The sequence below is a fragment of the Amblyomma mixtum genome, chromosome 10 (assembly GCF_055824585.1).
Source record: "Amblyomma mixtum isolate Tamu chromosome 10, ASM5582458v1, whole genome shotgun sequence".
Taxonomy (NCBI): domain Eukaryota; kingdom Metazoa; phylum Arthropoda; class Arachnida; order Ixodida; family Ixodidae; genus Amblyomma; species Amblyomma mixtum.
This window is the reverse complement of record NC_143021.1, coordinates 32,759,606-32,782,197: the sequence shown is the minus strand read 5'-3', so window position 1 is coordinate 32,782,197 and position 22,592 is coordinate 32,759,606. Positions and strand designations below refer to the sequence as shown.

General features: G+C 45.8%; 1 protein-coding gene across 1 annotated transcript in view; it reads left to right on the top strand.

Annotated features, from left to right (window-relative positions):
• LOC149325557 (thiopurine S-methyltransferase-like) overlaps positions 1-18,201 on the top strand; it is an 83,757-nt gene extending 65,556 nt beyond the window's left edge. The window contains exons 5-8 of the mRNA XM_089563189.1: positions 10,368-10,442; positions 11,947-12,038; positions 14,829-14,873; positions 18,092-18,201. Coding sequence (XP_089419315.1) covers positions 10,368-10,442; positions 11,947-12,038; positions 14,829-14,873; positions 18,092-18,201 — 322 coding nt within the window. The remainder of the gene's footprint in view (positions 1-10,367; positions 10,443-11,946; positions 12,039-14,828; positions 14,874-18,091) is intronic.
• Positions 18,202-22,592: the final 4,391 nt, after the last annotated feature.

Genomic DNA, 22,592 nt, shown 5'->3' with positions numbered 1-22,592 from the left:
GCCAGTGCACGACAACAGCAGGAATAGAAGCATCGATGGAACTCCTGTCGCATAAATATGACGAAGTTATCGCCACCATGGCAAGGCAAGAAAAGGATATTGCTGAACTAAAAACCACTTCAGCAGAGCTGATGCAAAGGATTTCAGAAAAGGACACTGAAATTGCACGACTGAAGGAAAACGTTGAGAGTGCTGAACAGTACTCAAGGCGGAAAAACGTCGAGCTGCATGGCGTTCCCTATAAGCAGGGCGAAGATCTGTACAAAGTTCTAGCGGAACTGAGCGCAAAGCTAGAAATAGCGACAGTCGAGCGTCACTCACTAGAAGCCGTTCACAGGTTAAAAGAGCAGAAAGATAAGATACCCCCAATCATTGTCAGATTTAAGGACTTGGCTGATCGTGACATTTGGATTTCGAAGAAGTATGCACTGAAGTCTGATGACATTTACATAAATGAAAATCTGACACGAGCACAAAAGAAGTTATTTTGGCAGAGTAAACAGAGGGGCAAACAGCAGGGCTACAAGTTTGTCTGGATGCGCAATGGCAAAATCTTTGCAAGGCGGGAAGAAGGAAGTACTGCTATCAACATTGCAACGGAAAGTGATTTGGAAAAAATGAATTAATGGCTGAGTTCATGTCTTTTTTTGAGTGGGATTCTCATGTAAAACAGGTTGCAAAAGAAGAAGGGCTGATTCAGGAACTAAGTTTATTGCATGTAAACATACGTAGCATAAAAAAAAACTGGGATCAGCTATGTGCTTATGTGAATAGCCGGCAGAAGAAAGAAGATGTAATTGTCCTAACCGAGGTTAATCTAGACGCAACACAACAAAACATTTACAGCCTTGTTGGTTACTCTCATTACACTTGGTGTCGAGAAAACAGAAAAGGAGGAGGTGTGATCGTGTTTGTTAATGATACCTGGCTGTCATACGAAATTCAGGTATCCATAGACAACGCAGAAATGGTTGTTGTTTCTCTTAACAAATTGAATGTAACTTACACTGTGTGTGCAATATACAGACCACCCAGCAAGAACACCACTTTATTCCTGGAAGAACTTAGCTCACTAGTAAAAACATATATGAACGAGAAGCATTTTATTTTAGCCGGAGATCTAAATATAGATATAATGCAAGAGTCAAAGAGGGTAGTCAGGGACTATCTTGATCTACTGGCAGAGTTTGGCTTAGCTAACCTTATTAATAAATGCACTAGAGAGGAATTTTTAGGTTCCAAGATAACGACATCGTGCATCGACCATATAGTTGTTCGCATGGCAGACAAACACTGCTCTTCAGGAGTAATTAAGCTGAAACTCGCAGATCACTACTTTGTGGCACTAGTAACCATGACAGAAACTTCCAACTACGAAGGTAGTGCGAACATAAGACCTATAGCTAGGAAAATTTTAGACGACAGGAGTGTAGACAATGCAATTCAGCAAACAAACTGGGATGCGATGTTATCTCTGGATCACATGACTTTGTATAATACATTTCTTGCAAAGTTGCACCTAATATACTCGACATCATACAAATCTGTCAGAATTAAACAAAGAAAACCAGACAACCACTGGATAACGCAGGAAATTATGGAGTTGTGTTACTTAAAGGATAAAGCCTGGCAAAACTGTAGGAAGGACCCTGAAAACACTGCACTTAGACAGCAATTTCGCACATTGCGAAATCTTGTAACAGCCAAAACGCGACTGGCTAAAAGAAGATACCTATCCCAGCAGTTTGCACTGAACAAGAACGACGGAAAAAAGACATGGAAATTAGCAAACAGTTTAATGGGCCGGGTCAAACAGTCTACGATTGAGGAGACGATCGAAAAAAACTTTCCGAAGGAAGAAACACAGTCATTGTGTGAACTGTTTAACGACACATTCATTCACGCAACAGATAAGCTGCGCGTCGCTCATGGAACAAAACGTCTAGAATACAAGCCAATACTTACATGCGCACAAACAGCGTACCTTCCCGAGTTAACAGAGACTGAGTTGTGGAACATCATACGTAGAATGAAGATGTTCAAGCCGCCAGGTTTTGATAAGATCCGTGTGCGCGATCTGTACTGCAACTTTAACATATTAAAAGGTGTGATCCTCAAAATACTAAACGGCATATTAGAAACCGGAATAATGCCCAGACAATTGAAAATATCGATAGTGAGGCCTGTGTATAAAAGCGGAAAAAGAAATGACTGCGCAAACTACAGACCGATTTCTATTATATCTGCTCTTGCGCATATTTTGGAAAAACACGTGGGATTAGTTATGCAGTCTTTTTGCGAGAAGTTTTCTTTAAATAACCCGGCACAATACGGCTTTACAAAGGACCGGAACACAACTACGCTCTTAGAAGAATTCTCGGATTACGTTAACACCGCCATTGAAAACAATCATCTTACATTAGCACTATTTTTAGACCTATCGAAAGCCTTTGACACTATTGATCACGCATTAATGTTGCAAAAGTTAGAAAACATGGGTTTCCGGGGACGATTTCATCAATTCTTTCAGGGCTATTTCACAGACAGAGCACAGTGCGTTAGAATTGATGATAAATACAGTGAATTTAGGGCGATCAAATTTGGTGTTCCACAAGGAAGTACACTGGGCCCATTACTATTCAATATGTACGTCTCTGAACTCGGTTTTTTGAAATTAACGTCGAGAATCTTTCAGTATGCAGACGACACAGCACTAGCACTAGAATTCACTGATCTTCATTTTGCAAGCAAAAGCTTTCAGCAGGATATATGCAAGGTAATAGACTGGCTTGCTCAAAACTCAATTTATTTAAACCAGCAAAAAACGAAACTTCTCTGTTTTAGAAACCCGCACAAGCGAGTACTCCTAAATGAGTCACTTTTTTTACATGGCTCGCATTGTGATTCGTGCACATGTAATATCATACCATTTGAACCTTCAGTAAAATATCTCGGAATAATATTTGATGAGCATATGGCATGGACTAATCATGTGCAGTATATATGTAACAGGCTTAGAGCCGTGTCCGCGATGATGTACAACCTCAGAGGTAAGACTTCGATGCACTTAAGGCGCGTCATATTCAAGGCACTAGCTGAATCTATTATAACCTACGGCATTACATTATATGGCACCTGCTCTGATCACAAAATGGGATCCATAAATCGCATAATTAAAAGAATTGTAAACAGTATAACTTATGGTACTATGCTGCAGGAGGTTGATAAGGAGGAAAAATACAGTATACTAGGTGTACTGGAAATGCGGGAACTATTTTATTACACAGTGCTCACACGTCATTACTTTACAAATGCTTTCAAAATACCCGTCAAGAAAAACGCTGCCTTAAGAAAGACAGAAGCTTATATTAAGCCGCGCTGCTTCACGCATTATGGGAAAAAGATACGGAGATATTACGTGCCACAGGTATTCAATACACTTGGTGAAGAATTTTACAATTTCAAAACAAAACGTAAAATGACTAAAGCAATAAGAAAATGGTGCATATCCTTGCAGATAAATCACTGATGGCCTCTTACATGTTATAATCTACTTTCTCTGTTTTTGCTATAATCTACTTTCCCTTTTGCTTCAGATTTTAGAGTTGTTTAGATATTTTTAGATTTGTTCAGTTGTTTAGATGGCTCATTTCAAGTTGTGATGACGTCTGTTCATGTTTGTTTTCGTTTTTCTCGAGTTGCATTCCTATTTGCTCAATATGCATACATAATTTTTGTATAATATGCATGCATTAGTGTTCTCAAATTTATTGTTTTGTGCATAATTTTTTGTACACATTCGGTGATTCACTGTACTGCCTGAACAACCAACAAGCACGCTGTGCTTAGGTTGGACGGGAAAACTCATGTACTAAATGAAAATGAATAAATTTGATTTGATTTGATTTGATTTGACTACAATGATACGTGGCATTACCCCCCTTCCAAAGAAGCATCGTCTCGATGCTTTAAAATGAAAATAAACACGGAAAATGAAACTTCGAGTCCTTTAGCGTTCATAATATGGCTTCAGTCGTACGACATGTACGACTTCCGGGCGTGGGCAGCGTCGCTGAGATGCTGTCGTGGCATCGGGGATGACTTCATAGTCGAGGTCACCGATGCGACGGAGAACCCTGTACGGGCCAAAGTAGCGTCGCAGCAACGTTTCGCTCAATCCACGGCGGCGAACTGGCGTCCATATCCAAACCCGATCACCTGGCTTGTAATGCGTGTCTCGTCGGCGCAGATTGTAGCGTCGGGCGTCGATGTGCTGCTGGTCTTGAATGCCAAGCCGCGCAAGTCTTCGGGCTTCCTCGGCGCGCTGAAGGTAGGCGGCGACGTCGGTGTTGTCTTCGTCGGAAACGTGCGGGAGCATTGCGTCTAGTGTTGTCGTGGGCTTCTTGCCGTATACCAGCTGGAATGGGGTAAACCTGGTTGTCTCCTGGACGGCAGTATTATAAGCGAAGATCACGTAGGGCAGAATGGAGTCCCACGTCTTGTGTTCGGCGTCGATGTACATGGAGAGCATGTCTGCGATGGTCTTGTTCAGGCGCTCTGTGAGTCCGTTGGTTTGTGGATGATAGGCAGTGGTCCTCCGATGGCTTGTCTGGCTGTAGTTTAAAATGGCTTGCGTCAGCTCCGCTGTAAACGCCGTTCCTCTGTCTGTGATGAGCACTTCCGGGGCGCCGTGTCGCAGGAGAATTTGTTCGACAAAAAATTTTGCGACTTCTGTTGCGGTACCACTAGGCAACGCTTTTGCTTCGGCGTAGCGTGTCATGTAGTCGGTGGCCACGATGATCCACTTGTTTCCTGATGAAGAGGTCGGAAAGGGGCCGAGGAGGTCCATCCCTATTTGCTGATAGGGCTTAGTTGGCGGTGCTATGGGGTTCAGGAGTCCGGCTGGTCTAGTCGGAGGCGTTTTGCATCGCTGACACTCACGGCACGTTTTCACGTAATGGGAAACGTCGGTAGCTAGCCGTGGCCAATAGTACTTCTCCTGAATGCGGTGCAACGTGCGAGCAATCCCGAGATGTCCTGCAGTCGGCTCATCATGACATGCCTGCAGAATTTCTTGCCTGAGATTTTTGGGCACGACAAGAAGATGCACTGTCCTGTTCGGCGAGAAGTTCTTCTTCAGGAGGACACTATTGTGAAGGACGAAGGACGACAGTTGCCGCTTGAACCCTCGGGGAGGCGATGCGGTCTTGCCTTTCAGATAATCAACTAGGCTTTGCAAGTCAGGATCCGAGTGCTGCTGCTGCGCGAAACTGCTGGCGCTTACCGGTCCTAAGAAAGCGTCGTCGTCTTCCTCTTCGGGTGCTGCGTCGACAGGAGCTCGTGACAAGCAGTCTGCATCGGAATGCTTGCGGCCAGATTTGTAGACTACAGTTATGTCGAATTCCTGAAGACGCAGGCTCCAACGAGCAAGGCGGCCGGAGGGATCTTTCAAATTGGCCAGCCAGCACAGAGCATGGTGATCGCTCACAACCTTGAATGGCCATCCGTATAGGTAGGGCCGAAATTTGGACGTGGCCCAAATAATGGCGAGACATTATTTCTCTGTCGTCGAATAGTTGGCTTCGGCTCTCGACAGTGAACGGCTAGCGTACGCGATAACTTTCTCCTGTCTGCCATTTTTCTGAACAAGGACCGCTCCTAAGCCCACCCAGCTTGCATCGGTATGAACTTCGGTTTCGGCGTTTTCGTCAAAGTGCCCGAGCACAGGAGGGGACTGTAAGCGGCGCTTCAGCTCGTTGAAAGCTTTCTCTTGTGGCCTTTCCCATTTAAAAGGTACGTCAGCCTTGGTAAGTTGGGTCAAAGGTTCAGCGATGCGCGAAAAGTTCTTTACGAATCGCCGGTAATAAGCGCACAATCCAAGGAATCTGCGTATAGCCTTCTTGTCATTAGGCTGTGGAACCTCTGCGATCGCAGCCGTCTTCTGGGGGTCTGGGCGAACTCCGTCCTTGCTTACGACGTGACCAAGGAAGAGCAGCTCCTCGTAGGCGAAGTGGCACTTCTCTGGTGTCAGTGTCAGGCCTGAAGACTTGATCGTTTCCAGCACTATCTGAAGCCTTCTGAGGTGGTCTTCAAAGCTTGAGGAGAAGACAACAACGTCATCTAAGTAGACTAGGCAAATCTTCCACTTCAAGCCTGCGAGCACCGTATCCATTACTCGCTGGAACGTCGCTGGGGAGAGCAGAGGCCGAATGGCATCACCTTGAACTCGAAGAGTCCGTCTGGCGTGATGAATGCAGTCTTCTCGCGATCTCTTTCGTCGACTTCAATTTGCCAGTAGCCGCTCTTCAGGTTCATCGATGAGAAGTACTTAGCGTTGCACAGCCGGTCCAGTGTATCGTCGATGCGGGGGAGGGGGTAGACATCCTTCTTCGTGATGTTGTTCAGGCGGCGGTAATCGACGCAAAAGCGAAAAGTGCCGTCTTTCTTTTTCACTAGGACGACCGGTGCTGCCCAGGGGCTCCTCGATGGCTGTATGACGTCGTCACGAAGCATTTCCTCAACTTGCTTACTGATAGCTTGGCGTTCTAGAGGCGATACGCGGTAGGGGCTCTGTCGCAGTGGTCGTGCGTGTTCGTCTGTGACAATGCGGTGATTGGCAAGCCGGGTTCGTCGCACATTCGATGCTGATGAGAAGCAATCGGAGTACCTTTGAAGAAGACTGCGTATTTGGTCTTGTCTGCTCCGGGGCAATGCCGGGTTGATGTCGAACGTGGGTTGATGGCCTTGGTCAGATGGTTCTGCGGGTTGGTCGGGTAGGGCAAATACGTCTTTGATGTCTGCCAGCTCTTCGAGGAAAGCGATCGTCGTACCTTTGTTTAGATGCCGGTATTCTTCGGTGAAGTTGGTTAGCAACACCTGGGCTTGGCCATTTCGGATTTCGGCGATTCCCCTCGCGACGCCCAATCCTCGATCCAGGAGTAACTGGGTGTTCCCCTCGATAACACCTTCGGAATTTTCGATGTCTCCAGTACCTATGCCGACGAGAACACTTGATCGGGGCGGCACGCTCAATGCTTCATCGAGGACGTTTAAGGCAACGTGATGAGTCGCGCCCGTCGCAGCCGGTATGGCTTTTTCCGTGGAAAGCTTGATCGACTTAGATCGAAGGTCGATGATCGCCCGATGTTCGTTCAGGAAGTCCATTCCCAAAATCACGTCTCTCGAGCATTGCTGTAGGATCAGGAAGGTTGTCGCATAGGTTCTCCCATTTACAGTAACTCTCGTGGTGCAGCGTCCTGACGGCGTAATCAGGTTGCCACCTGCGGGGCGGATTAGCGGGCCATCCCAGGTTGTTGTTACCTTCCTGAGTCGGACAGCGAGTGGGCCACTCATGACAGAGTAGTCAGCTCCCGTGTCCACCAAGGCAGTAACCGTGTGACCGTCTACCGTAACTTCAAGGTCACTTGTTCGCGTTCTCGTATTGTACGTTGTCTTCGGTGTCCGATCTCGGCTTCGTCGAGTAGTGAGGCTGCGGTGGGCGTACTGCGACGTTACTTCACTGGGCAGCGGAAAAAGCTTCAAGTCTGGCCGCGTCGTCGTCGTCGTTGTCGGTGTCGTCGTCGTCGGTGTCGTCGTCGTCGGTGTTGTCGTCGTAGTTGAGGCATGGTCTTGAGTACTCGTCGATGGAGGATCTTTGTCATTGCGCTTAGAAGCAACCTCACCTCCAGAGGCTACCTTTATTTAGTTTAACCTTCGGGGGCTGGGGGAGCGTCCACGCACGGCGTAACCTCGGCTAGGAGATACAAAGCGCGGGGACGATGGCGACGGGGAACGTGATAGGCGGCTCGGCGATGAGTATTCTTCCCGACGTAAAAACTCTTCGATTTCAGCTGGTCTCTGGTCGGGTCGGGGTCGTGGAGCGTCGTAAGAGAACCCTCGGATGCCAAGTCTTCTGTATGGGCAGTGCCGGAGGACGTGACCGGATTCGCCACAGTGGAAGCATAGTGGGCGGCGCTGGTCGGGAGTTCTCCACTCGTCGCATTTCCTCGGCTGCGCGCGTCGCTCGTAGGACGGGCGGATTGGGGCGAGTGGGCGGCGGTCCAACGCAGCTGGCTGAGGGCGATAGGGGCTTGGGTCCCGTCGTCGAGGTGCAGGACGGCGCACAGCTGCGGCGTAAGTCATGGCTGGGGACTGCAGAGGCTGCGTTGGTGTCGGCGTCACACCCAAGGCCTGTTGAACCTCGTCCCGGATGACGTCAGTGAGCGATGAAAGTTGCGCCTGCGTTCCCGTTGGCAGCAATTGTTGGAGCTCCTCTCGCACAACTTCAAGTATAACCTCCCGCAGATTATCGTTGTTAGCGGTGTCCATGCAGCTTCCTGACAAGAAGCGCTGCTGGCGGTCATACTGGCGGGCTCGGGCGTCAAGAGTTTTCTCCATTGTGGATGCCTCTTCTACGAATTCCGCGACGGTTTTCGGTGGGTAGCGAACGAGGCCGGCAAATAGTTGCTCTTTAACTCCTCGCATAAGCAACTTCACCTTCTCTTCTTCCTTCATGCTCGCGTCGGCACGCCGGAAGAGACGCTTCATTTCCTCAGTGTACACATCAACGGTCTCGTTTGGGTGTTGTATGCGAGACTGTGGCAGCTGCTGGGCTCTCTCCTTTCGCACGATGTTCGTGAAGGTCTTTAGAAGCTGCTCCATGAAGGTTTCCCAGTTCGTGAGGTTAGCTTCCTCATTCTCAAAGCAGACTTTTGCTGGTTCCTCCAAGGCGAAGAAGACGTACCTAAGTTTCGTGGCATCGTCCCAGTTGTTGAAGAAAGCCACACGGTCGACCTGCTCCAGCAATTCTTCGGGGTCGGCGCCAGGCGAAGCGTCGAAGGTTGGTGGCACCCGGGGCTGGTGAAGAATGATTGGAGTCGTCGTCTGGGGCAAGCTCATGGTAGACGTTGCGGCTGGCTTCCGCTTCCGGGTAGGGTCCGGCAGATTCCCAAACTCTGGTGCGTCCCCTTGCAGACGTCGGCTAGCGCGGTGGACTGGACTCAGGTCCTGCGGTTGATGACTCAGAGGGCTGGCGGCACGGCTTGTAGGGGGTGTCCGGTACATGGAAGGCCACCCAGCCCCTCCACCAGATGTCACGTTGTAGTGACGGCAGTCCAGCGGTCAGGAAGACACCACAAATACTTACAAACGAAGCTCTTTATTTGGGCTGACTTGCGCCCGCAAAAGAACTGACTCACTCGGTGGCGGCGTAAGCAACAAGCGTGCTCGTCAATCGTCGAACTACGAATGTCCGCCGCTCGCGGCATCGCTCAATTTAAAGCCAGCAAGGAAACTTCCAGATAGCAGGACAAGATCATCTACAGTAATCTGGAAAAACCGAGATGCAGCCTTTCATGGCTGCGATAAATCGAGATTAGACTGGTCGCTTCTCGCGTCACGAACAAAAATGATAACAGCCCTTTCCTGCAGCATTGAGCGTGAACGAACAAACACTACAATGATACGTGGCAATATAAATGTTGAGCGCTCGAAAGAAAAGAGACAAACGGAGGGCTGCACATCATTTTTCCGCCCCGCTCTCTTGTTCTGCTCCACTGCAAGTCACTTCTTCGACCAGAACTTTAGTGAAATCGGTCAGTGTGGAGTAGATTTCTAATAACGGAGTAATTACTCATTGGCTCTTACCCAAATGCAACCATAGAGATACAAAGGAAAGCTGAACAGCTTTCGAAGGAACTTCGTAGTTAAAAAAAAACTGTGCTACACCAGTATTCAAACTCTGGACCCACGCTTCGAACTCTGGACCCACGCTTCGACCCCTACGTTGCACACTTCGGGCGATCTCTTCCAAACAAAAGATTTTCGTACCAGAATAAGGGTGGGTCTGTAGAGTAAGTCCCGAAAAAGACCAGCGTTTATTGCAACACACTTCATCTCCGAAAGCAGCGACTTCTGCGAATGGACTAATACCGCTGCAGTGCAGCATTCACAACATCCAATAGAGTGGTTCCACTACTTATCGTCCTATTTAATATTAAAGCCACCGTATGAACAGCGTCAGAATATATTTCTTACCTTGATGATGATGTAGTTTTTATACAAGCCAATTCATTTTATACCATCGCGCTCTCATTTTTGCTGGCGTTAAAATTTAAAGGTTTTCTTTAATACGCTAAGCGCGTATACTGCGCTGCTAAGCTTTACAAGAAGCTGAAAACCTTCCTCCGACAACCAGGTTGCCGTCGAGGAGGATATTAAAAGAAACAGGCCTCCATTATTCCTGGCGTGGTGCGGGATGGGAAGCAACGACTTGCACTAGTCAATGCCTTAAACTTACCTCTACTCTACGCGAGAGCGTGGAAGAAGCAAGCTAAGCAATTTCTTTTACGTTTTCCTTTATTTCTTAGGGAATGCATTGGACCCGTGGACATCGTGTGGGACAGGTCGGGATTCACTGCGATGAAGAATGAAGACCGTGCAAGGTGAACCGCCTTTTCTGGGCTTGCTTGGTCGGATGGGAATGATCTTTTGGGATTGCATTGAACACTTTTATTTATGTTGGAAAAAACAAAACCATGCATTAGTTATGCTTGTGCCGGTAATTATTGCATTCTTTGTGAAGCCTTCATTCAGAGAGGAATGCTTTTGCAGCAGCATAGGAAAGCAACCCCTCTAATCCGCAGCTCCTCATATGTGAGGAACAATGCAGTCCATGATTGATGCGTTTAAACAGAACGGTCAAGTGCCGTTATGATGATGAATATGCTTTCTGGGAAGATTTGTTTGAAATATTTGGCACTTGCCGACGGTGAGGGAATATATCCACACCTGAAGTGAGTATTGAAACCTTAAACGACCAAATACTGTTTTGCGAGTCATGCATCAACAAAGAAAAACTAAGTTAAAATATTTGCTCGCGCGCTGTAGTTTAGGGAAAAAGTATGCTGCGAATTCCCCGCCATCGCATTTGGACTTTTTCGATCCTCAGGAGCTTCCAGGAACAAATTACGTTCTACTTGGAGAAAATTTTTAAATGTGTAGTACGCATATTTAAGAAACCTACTTTCGAAAAATAACTTGAAGAGTTGAAAATTTTAAACTACCACACGCGGACTAATGGACAAGTTGGAGCGTATGCTGGCCTCCTATTTTTCTTTCCTATAAAAGACGCTACCACCGTCACTAGCAAGCATAAAGCACTCTGTTTTAACAATGAAGATGGCGCTTTAGTGTCCTTTCAGGAAAAATTGTCGCATCAGAGGGAAACGCATAACAACCCCAGAGAGCACCTCTAGGCTCGCCGTAAACCTTGTCGCATGATTGCTAGCATAGAAAAGCGATCCTTTCTTCTTGACTCGATTTAGTTCTGCCATCGCGTCCAGCAGGAACTTAAAATGTGGAAGACCTCACTTACTTCTGAAACCAACGTTTAAAATCCACATGCAACAAACGCAGTGCCGCAAAGGGCAAGTTTCTCAGCTGCGTCGAAGACATACTCGCAGGCCAGTATCCGTAATATATACAGGGTAAACAGCTGTGTTTCCGTAGACAGATGTACCTACTGCAGTTCAAGGAGCGCAAACCTATATAGTTTTGGAATGCGGTCGTTTTCTATCTGTTACAAGCCAATTTGGGGTTTTCGCTAGTGCCTCTTTTCGACCACTCTGACCAATCCGGGTCGTCGCTAGACAGCGCAGAATCCTACTGCTTCAGAGTGGCGTTTTGGCACCTACGTTCTTCCCAGGAACGTCAAACGATTTCATGAGAAAGCGCTGCACACTATGAACTTGGCGTCGATGGCTGTGTCGCTTTATAAATGATTACATGACGTGCAGTCAGTAAGTCTATATTTCACGACACTTCAATGTTGAGAAGCTTGGTGCGAGCAGACGCCTATGTGGAGAGCTGTAAGCGTTGCATTCAGCATGGGTAAACCCAGGCTTTGCAAAATTCGACCCCTTTTTCAAACTACCTCTTTTGCTTCAGATATGCCGCCATTCTGAAGCCAATACTGGCGCCAGACTTCTCTTACGGTATGTGGTCTGTTGTTTACGACGAGTCCCTGCCAGCTGATTCATGTAAGTTTTTAAGTCATTTTAGAAGTTCTGTAATTGTTGCCAGCACAGACGTTTCGCACATTAAATTCAGCGATGTAAATCGTTGATGTTTTCCTAAATATTTTCGTTTGGAACAAAGGGCCGATTCTCCAGTGCGTATCCCCACAGTACTTCACAGCTTTTTATGTGACGCTTTTTCTGCTGGTGTGCCAACGCATGTACCGCTTCTTGATAAGGCAAATCGTTCCGCTCAGTGTTCTAAATAGGAGAACTGAAGGTGGCCGAGAGATGAACTAATCAAGATGCGAAATATCCAGTGCAGCATTAGTTTAGGTCCTTTATCATCGGTCGTGCTCACAGGGGTGTCGTGCCTTCCTTTGTTTTAGTTATGATTTTGCACGCAGCACCTTTACAACCGCTATTCATGCGGCACGTGTAAAAGCCTTCCAAACCGAATGGGTCTCGTTCTCACGGCTGTGCATACAGCTCTAAACCTGCCTTAATTTCGTGAACAGTGAAAATACACGGTTAATGCGTTTTTTTTCATTTCTTGCATGCCTTTTATTCTTCCCGTGGTCGGATGTGTCCTAACTTCTGTATTTCTTGCTATACACCCCCCCCCCCCCCAAAGCAGTGTCTTTGGCGCTGCCGGTATCTTCATAGATAAATAAATAAATATGACTAACCAAAGGGATCACCAGTCGTACACAAAGACACGCCGATGTTAAAGATATCAACAAGGCTGGCGACTGTGCGAGTTGGTAGTGATTCATCTTAAAACCAGCCGTAAGACAGAGCACAGGGGAAGAGAAATACCCTTCTGCTATTCTATTCGCTTGCGTTGTGTATTCCGACTGGTTTTAAGACAGTTATGAATATAGTGAGACCGATTTAACCCGCCGTGATGTCTCAGCATTTCAAGCGCTCGGCTCCTGGCACGAAGCTCCGGGCTCGATCGCGGCGCTCTGCCGGTTGAGGAGAAACACAAAAACAGCCTTGTGCCCTGAGATGTAATGGCATGTTGAAGAACCTCGGACGGTGAATATCTTTCTGGGGCCTTTCATTCAATGGCGCCCCTCAGAATATAGAGAGTGGTGGTGTTAAACCGCAAAATTTAGAACTGACTACAGTAACGGAGTTTTTAGAGCGAAAAATGTACTCCTGTCATGTAAAGCCTCAAGGCTATGTCGCTTCGAACAATAACCTGACCATGTGAGTCACTGCGCCTCGGCGCAGCTGCAGCGCGCGGAGCTGGCGGCGTTCGCTCGCAGTGCGCTGAACCACATGACTCGCCGTTCATCTGATAAGATAATAAAATGAGCGAAGCGTTGCTTGATGTTCCCAGATATCTATGAAGGAGTCACTCGCTTGAACCAGTGCTTCGACTGTGCATCCTAGACGGCTGATTGAATCTGATGGTTCTTATTATTTTGAAAGTCGGCAGGACGCGTTTACCGAAGTAGGTAGAGAGGAAACGTGCTAGGATTGAAATAGAAAAAGAGGAGAACGAGAAGTTCGTCTGGAGAAGCGGCGACAGCAGAGCGTCAACGACAGCGGAAAATTAGAGCGGACGTTGCTTTTGCCTCTGCTTTGAGCTCCCCCGTGTAATATGCACTCCTATGCGCGACAAGAAAACCGGGCTTCTTGTCTTCGCTTGTTAGTAACTGTGAAAATTGCGTCGACTGCACAAGGAAGAAGTTAGTATCACATTCTCCACCTTAGTGCAACTAAATGTAGCGACAGCCTATCCCAGGGTATCTCAAGTTATACTACTAAAACTTTCCAAACCTCTAACCCCCGCTTTTCCAATTACATGTTAGGAAACAATGATCATGTAGCTACTATGCAGAAGCCGTACTACAGGAGGAATATGTATTCCTATGCGTGACCAGAAAACCGGGTCTTTTGTCTTCGGTTGTTACCAACTGTGAAAATTGCGCCGAATGCATAAGGAAGAGATTTAGTGTCACGTTCTTAACCTTAGTGCAAATCACAGGGTATTTAAATTTACGGTATTAAAATGAGCAAAACCTCAATCCCCCGCTTTTCCAGATACAAGTTATGAAACAATCATTATGCAGTTACTATGCATAAGCCATACTGCAGCAGCTCACTGCTATTGCCGATTTTTCGTAGTCATTAGCTGATAGCTGTAGTGCAATATTAATCAGTGGGCAGTTTTCAACACGTATAAAAGTAGCTCGAGAAACCATTGTTCAGAAAGAGTTGCGAATAGCACAAGCAATGCTCGGATCACTTTTTCTTTCCTGCTCATAGCGCATGTTCCTGAAGTTGTCGTGGAAAAGCACATATCACCACAAGTAGCCCCGCCGCATTTTGTACAGAAGGAAATTTCCGACTGTTCTCTCATTAGGACTGTTCTGTGCAAGCTAAAGCAACCTCATACGCCCAAACTTCCTAATCTAATCCCCAAACACACTCTCTGGCTTCTCCTGCTACACTTGCCCTCACTGTAATTTACACTTTTATTCAAGCTGATCAAACAACTTGTATATGCCCTACCACGTCTTTTTCATGTTCCTGCTTGCAGCTAGAATATGTTTGTTTCACTCCCGTTCTCTGACCAAGTATGCTCTTTCCCTCGTCCTCAAAGCTGCACCCGTCATTTTCCTTTCCAAAGCTCTATACTCTGTCCTGTGTATAACTACAAGCGGTTTTTGTTAGCAGACGTATATATATATATATTATTAAGCGTTATTAACTTCTTCTGTCGCCTTTCTCACTAGTTTTAACAAACGTTTTATGCTACTTGAAACAAAAGTTCTCTTAATCGTTTTCTCTTGTTTACAGTGGCCCCAGTGAGCACAAGAGAAACTGCGATTAGAGAACACTTCGGTAACTACCACCCGCACTTCATGTCTATAGGTGTTGTTGCATGAGAAAATAATGTGAAGTTTTAATATATTTAGATGAACATTAATTACACTCTTGCGGAAGAGGTCAGCAAAGAATTTCACAGCACGCAGTTCCATAAATACTGGTATATGCGCATAAAAGTTGCAGAAATGCCGATTTGGGAGGATCTAATATTAGCTGAAACAGTACTTTTTGAACACTGCTTGAACACAATTTCTAAGTGTGCGAATAAATCCAGAGAAGCAGCGTACATGTATCATATAACGGCGGTTCTCGTACCTTCAACCAAAGATTAAGTTTAATAATGGAATATTATTCACATGAGGGCCACGTGAGTTCAGCAAAGTTGTAAAAGAGATTAAGATACAACCAATGAAGTTTTTCTGTGGCAACTTTCTGGTCTTTTCTGTCATTTAAAGAAAACCCTGGAAATATCAAAAACACCTGACTGCGCTCATCCGCTACCGTATTTCAGCGTTCCCAACCGTGGTTAGAACGAATCAAACGTGCGTACTGAGCGTGCCCAATTGAGCTCCAGCCGCTCACTTTGACGAGCTGCACATTGATACATATAACGAAAAGAGAGGCTACCTTGAAAAAAGCGTCTTCACTGCCTTCCATTCCTGTTTTGCTTTTTTCTGGCTGACGGCTCAGTAGAAGTTCCAGCTGAAGTGGCTGACAGTGCCCTTTCTACTGCTTATACCAGCGCTCGCTTTCCGCGTGTGTACGATTGTGCTGAGGCACTTTCAATGTCATCCTAATAGCGGCGACGGCTGCACACTTCGAGACGATAAGCACGCACGCTTTGTTCATTCAGAACCCTTTTGACAACGCTATCACAAGTTTTTTTAGTTAATTTTTGTTATATTTCTTTCTTTATATGCTGGATAAAAGAACCGCGTGGCAGATGCGGTGCTAGAAAAAACTTGATAAGCTGTTTCGAAAGCTTCTCTGCAACTTGATGAAGCGCGAGTAATTCCTATATGAATATAATTTTCTGTGCGCAATATTCATAGCTAATTAATTAACTGCGCTGAAGTTAAATTCTGGTCGCAGGAACGCCACATGACACGAGACAATATGTAGGTTCTACCCACCTGCGGTACGCACCTTTTTTTATTTCTTGGTTCAGATTACTCGCATTTGAAACACTGTACAATCCCAGTTACTAGCAATGCTGAGCGCGATTCATTATGGGGAGTCAAAATGAAAGTCAGGACGAAGTGCAGAGGCCAAGAAAAGAAAGAGGGAGTGGGACATAACAGAAGGTATAAATATGAGCGACGCTTGATATTATCAGTGCGTATTCAAGTAATAGTGTGTTGCATTTTGAAAACTCTCTTTTCGCACAACACAGAACGTAGCACTCAGGTTTGATGGAAAAAAGGACTAGTATATTAGACAATACAGGTTAGTTTTTAGGTGCAATGTCTTGTGGAAATGACAGTTTTCACAGAAATAGGAATTTTTTATGCCGAAAATGTTTCCTTACTGTTATGGGAATTTTTGTTCACAAGAAAAGAAACGACAAGTGGTTGAGTGCTAACTGTCATTCACGATGTGCTCCCCACATACTTTCTTCGAAGTGCAGCTAGAGATTTTTTTTTCATAAAGCGCTACCAGCTCGAAACATATTTTCACCTGATTCCCGGTCCGGTTCCTTGAGTGAATACGTAGTCGAGGGATATTTGGAAGAGTGTTGCTTCAGGACACGTCCTTTCAAAGGTAAAGCATAAATATTCATTAACGTCTCGTCCTGCCAACTGTAGAAGAGCCCTTAAATTTTATGGCTACACTTTTGTGAGAGGCACGAGAACTTTTCGCGAGCAACAGAGATGTAGAAGCAGCAGCTCGCATAGACACAAGGAAAAAAGTTCCCGAGACGAAGGGTGAGGTTTTTGTCGATGGTGGAGAGCCTCGATATCCTTGCCTGTCCAGGATAGTTGCAGAGGTTTTCCCGACCCTTTTAATGTTTTTACTAGTGGCTGTTTTTAAAATGCCTTTCGTTTGCCATCACTAGGTATAATAGTTAACGTTAATGGCCACCTACACCAACGAACACATTTCACCGTTTATAAACTTCTGCAGAAAAGTTTCTACACATGGTGCTTGATCCATAGTGGCCTTAGCTGCCTATGCGCCATTAAACCCAAGACAACACAACAAACAAGGATGAAAGGGCGGAAGAGGAAGTCTGTCTCTTTTTCATAATTTTTACCGTTCCTAGCGCTACTTTCTTTTACATTGAGCATGAAGTCGGTTTGTATGCAGCTCTGCTGTGAAAACAGCTACCCCGTTACGCTGCGGCTGATCACAGTGAGCACCACGAACTGACAATGGTCTGACGTGGTCGACTCTGACAGAGTCTACTATTATGATTATTAATAGTGGCTCTTCGTTATTAACATAACAAAGAAAGGAAAATATGTTCCTAACCGCGACATCTGTCATCCAACTCTGAAACATCTGGGATTGGTTAGTGTGTGAAGAAGGACAGGTAGAGGAAAGGGAGTGTGATATAAAGTGGGGAACGATAGCAATAAAGAAGAGAGGTAGGGTGGCGATGTATACACTATATGCAAATGAAAATGTAGAAAAATATCGACTACGCTCACCTGGAGATTTTCTTAACACAACACACGTAAACGGTGCAGCTTTTAGTTTCTTCATATTGAGCACATCCAACAGGCGTGCACGCAGGCGGGTTCCTTGAAACAGACTACTCTCTATCCGAATATGGCTGGCGCATTTCAAGCCCCTCACACCTGCAAATACCTGACTATTCAAAGAAATGAGCGTGGTTAATAGCAATGCTCAAATGAGTTTTAAGATACCGCATAGTCAGTCTTAGTGCTACCTGATAATCTGAATAAAAAAAGATATCTGTACATGGGCTGGCAGGCTGTCTTTATTACCGAAGTATAACCCTTTTGTACGCGCAAATATTTGCTACTTAGTCATCTTCGGGGCACTTAGCTCGAAGCAGGAATATATGGCGTATCGGATTCCGTCGAAACTGCTGCAGCGTGCAATTGTCGGAAAAGCCAGGTTACCCAGCGCTGCTGGTCGTGTTTATTACTGTCGAACTTTTGCTGCTGTGCCGAGTAGCAATGATGTACTGCCGACAGACTAATGTTCGACCGAAAGCACTACTACTTTAATGATAATAATAACTGCTTTTTCTGTCCACTCTCCAGGAGACGTCGCCTCGAGGATGCTTCGCGTGGACAGTAGAGTCGTACAGAGTGTTAAGTTTCTGTACGGCGCCGGCCCAATCACCATGATCCTCTGGTGCTTAAGCGCGTGAATGACACCTGATAACGGTATTCATACTGAACCCACCCCAGTAGAGGCAATGACGTACAATACTTACTATGCAAACTCGACAACCCAGACCTGAGCCTGTAATTGGTATCAGCTGCAGAGAAGCAACAGCACGGAAGAGGAAATAAAACTATTACCTCACTGCTGCCCACTGGAAGCAAAAAAAAATTCTTATTGCGCTGCTTTTGCTTCTCTGCCCTTTTTTTTGCATTAAGCTTTCTTCGCTCTTAGCTAAAATTCCTTGTCAGCAGAGAAAAATAAATTAAAAATATCATTTTTTCGCTGTCGGATTTCCTCGTTATTCTTTCCTGCAACAGCTATCGTCCTTTTTTTTTATAACAGACCTAAAGTGCAATCAAAATAGTCATCTATTTGCATAAGAAGTTGCATTAAAAGAGCAAAATGCTGATGCCCTCGCTATTCGGAACACTATTTTTGGCGAATTTTGAAAACTACTTCGCATATCAGAGCATACAATGCCATGGAAACTCGCCAGTGACCTTTAAAGTTAGCTTCTCTCTCCGCATATTTCTAAATACGACGTCATATTTGAAGCTGTTGCCTTTGCTTATCAAAAGGCAACAAAATAACACCAAGTGAAGAGGCATATAATCATCATTCGCTGAAAAAACTTATTTCCCGAGCTAAAAGGAGTTGTGCGGGAAGCAGGTCAGTACTGAACCTAATCCATGTCTTTCCTATCACCCACAGTACCTTTAGGATAGTGTGCTAAAGTGTCCCAAAGGTCCCATCACCCATAGTGTCTTTAGATAGTGTCTTTGTTGCCGCAACTAAAGCTCATATTGCCACGAGCTGTTACTATTTGTTCCACGTTACCATCGCTGGGAAGTCTGCGACCATTTTCGCGCTCACCCTGAGTGTGGTCATTTCGGAGTGTTCAAGACATACGCTCACACTCGGCGCAGATATTATTGGCGTAGTATGTACAACTTCGTCGTGCGGTTATGCTTTACCTGTCAACGTCGCAAGACCCTTCCTTCTCGCTCCGCTGGAGAATTGCAGCCGCTACCTTGCCCTCGACGCCGATTTGACCGCGTCGGCATTGAATTATACGACCACTTCCGTACACTTCAAGCGGCGACCGTGGGCTATAGCCACGGTTCATCATTTGAAAAGTTATGCAGGAACCGCCGGTCTTCTGGCAGAAACAGTCTCAGAAGTTGCTTCGCTTATTTTGCACAGATTCATCCTTCGTCACAGCGCCCTTGGCGAAATGCTGAGTGACAGAGGCAGTGTATTCTTGTTAGAACTTTGCAAGTGCTGCTCATCAAGTGCAATACAATTCACCGTCCCACCACCGCATATCATCCGCAAACCAGTGGCCTCACCGAGCGCTTTAATCGTGCCCTCAGAGATACGCTGTCGAAATAAGCTTCTTCAAACCACTCTAACTGGGATCTTGTCCTTCCGTATGTAACGTATGCGCACAATTCCTAAACGCTGTCCAGTACTGGCTTCTCTCCTTCATTTCCCCTTTATGGCCGGCAGTCACCCTTCTGCTACCATCGATACAATTCTGCCGGACCAACCAGACGCTTCCGAGTACACACCTCTTTTTGAAGCGGCACAGCACGCTGAAAACGGTCATCACATCATCCGCGCTCTCACGACTGACACCCGGTGCCGACAGAAATCTCGCCATGGCCTCAAACCTTAGTGTGGCTCCGGATTCCGACAAATACTCTGTGCTGTCCTAAAAATTTCTTGCAAAGTACCATGGCCCCTACAGTGTCCTCCAGCTCATATCTCCTGTTAATTACACAGTAGAACCTCTCATCACGTCTTCTGACCTCCGCCGACGTGGACGCGAGACTGTTCACAATGAACGCCTCAAGCCATTTTACGACCCTGCCATCCTGCCTGCACCCTAAGTCACCAGGGTGGCTCCTTTTCTCCCCGGCGGCAATTATAAATACTAAGACGAACATTCTGTTTTTGCGGTGGCACTGCCATCACTGCGCATGCTGTGTGTTCGACCTGCCTAACCATGGACGTTGTACCTGCTTCAGAAGTCCCAGTGCATTCAATAAATACCCGTCTTACGGTAATATTAACGAATGGTTTGTTAAATGGGGAATGGAACTAAAAGCTGACAAGACAGTATTTATGCCGATCACTGATAAAAGTAAGAGTCGTTCTTTAAAACATAACCTTCCCATCTCCCACCTTTCAGAAGTCAAAGAACACAAGAACTTAGGAGTAACACTGCAACGCCACGAACCAGTCGTATGTACACGAAGTACAGAAAACTGGCACGTTCCTCGTTTGCGAACAAAGTATAAGAACCAGTCATTAAAACATAAGCTACCCTCACTGCTAAACAAGTGTAAATTTGACGCTAAGCCCACAAGAAACGACTTGCGGGAACAATTTCTGAACGCACAGTAAAAGACTTAATGCCTGTCCGTCTTTTGATCACATTATGTTTTTTTATCAAATACTGACGACCATTGCATGATTACCTCGCCTACGATAGTTTGTTTTTGAACATCTAATGTGTTTCAGTATATGATATACAGAGTCAGTTCTTGCATTGTATACACTAACCGTGTTTTTCTTGCGTATAATATTGCATATAATGGTTTTTTGTCATATTGCAATCATGTATCTGCACTGCTCTAGCTTGTTATGGTCTCTTGGGCCTCGTCAACCTGCCCGGAGCAGCTCTTTGCCCAAGAGCTCCTAGCATGTATACATGCGGTGAAATAAATGAATTGAATTGAATTGAGTACCCTCAGCATGGATAAACATATTAACCCCGCATGCTCTACTTCGTTTCATAATCTTCGTTTTCTTAGGCGCAGGTTAAAACAAACTTTGCCTAACGTTGAGTAATTGGCTTATAACACCATGATTAGACCCAAACTTTAGTATGCGTGCACTCGTTGAGATCCTCACGCAAAGAATAACATTAATGCTCTAGAAAAAATCTTCAAAGCTGTTTGGTCTATATTTTCTAAATATCGCACCACTAACTCTCCAACTGCTTTAATGTTTCCATAATTAGAGCCCTTGAAGTTCGCTGCAGAATACAAATGTTAATATTTCTCTTTCTGCTAAAAAATACGAAATTTTCAGTGGTTCCTGATTCGTACCTTCAGCTGATAACGTACAGATTAACAATAAACAAGCACACTTAATCGTTAAAACCTCACTTTGCCAGAACAACTATATTCAAATATTTTATTTTCCCCCTTACCATTACCGAGTGTAATCAGCTACCATTATCATCATTAGTTGACATCGATGCCTTAGAACAGGCCGTTCATTCATTTGTTTTTGTTAATGTGTTGCTTTGCAGTTTTTGTTGCGTGTTTGCGGTGCCCCTCCTACCAGGGCTCTTCATTGGGCCGGCATACTATGCTCTATGAATAAAAAACAATAAAAAAGTAGCGGGAATGACACAACCGATCCAAGTACGCATCGATTCTCGGCAATGAGTAAACGTCCTCTTTGATAATTTTGTTTAGTCTTCGATAGTCGACACAAAATCGGAGTGCCCCGTTATTCTCGGCGACCAGCACAACTGGCGAAGCCTAAGAAGTTGTAGATGGCTGTATAACGCCATCCGGGAGCATTTTAAATCGTCAACCTGCAGCCGTGTCGCCTCACATTCTTTCGTCGATCGGGGTATTGGTGAATAGGCCACTTACTGTCACCAATTATGATGCGATGTTTCGTTACTGGTGTCTGTCAGGCCGCAGAGGTGGTCTGAAAGCAGTCATGGAAAGATTAGGGCAGTGTAGTTTCCAAGCGTTGTTGCTGATCAGTGGTCAAGTTAGGATTGAAGACAGCCTTAACTCATTTAATAGTGCTGCCTGGAGGGGTTTCTCTGAACGCTCACAACGCGCAGCGGTTTTTGTGCTTGGTAATTTCAAAGAAAGGGGCGATGGCTATATCCTTCGTTCGGCTAATGGCAGCATTCGGCACTAAAGTTTATGACTAGAAGCGGAGTTCACTTGTTTTGAGTGGAAGGACTCCCCGAGTGATGCAGACTTCGTGGCTGAGGAGTAGCGACAGGTTGGATCCTCGATGCCGGTGGTCGCGCGGGGTTTGTCGCATTCCATCGTAACAAATAAGCTGGAGCGCGGTGGCAGAGTGATGTGGTCGTCTGACAGGCGAAAAACTGGCCTGCCTGGCTCACGTCGAAGGCTTGGGCGCGCGGGGTAGAAGTTGTCAATATGAGTTCGCGGAGGTCGATAAGAGCATGGTGTTCGTGAAGAAAGTCAATGCCGATGATGAGGCCCTTAGAGAAAGACAGAGAGAGAAGAAAACGTTTGTTAGCGATTGTACATAAATGCTAAATGTGTGCGCCCTCTTTCCAGGGCTACAGCGGAGTTTGCCAGCTGTTCG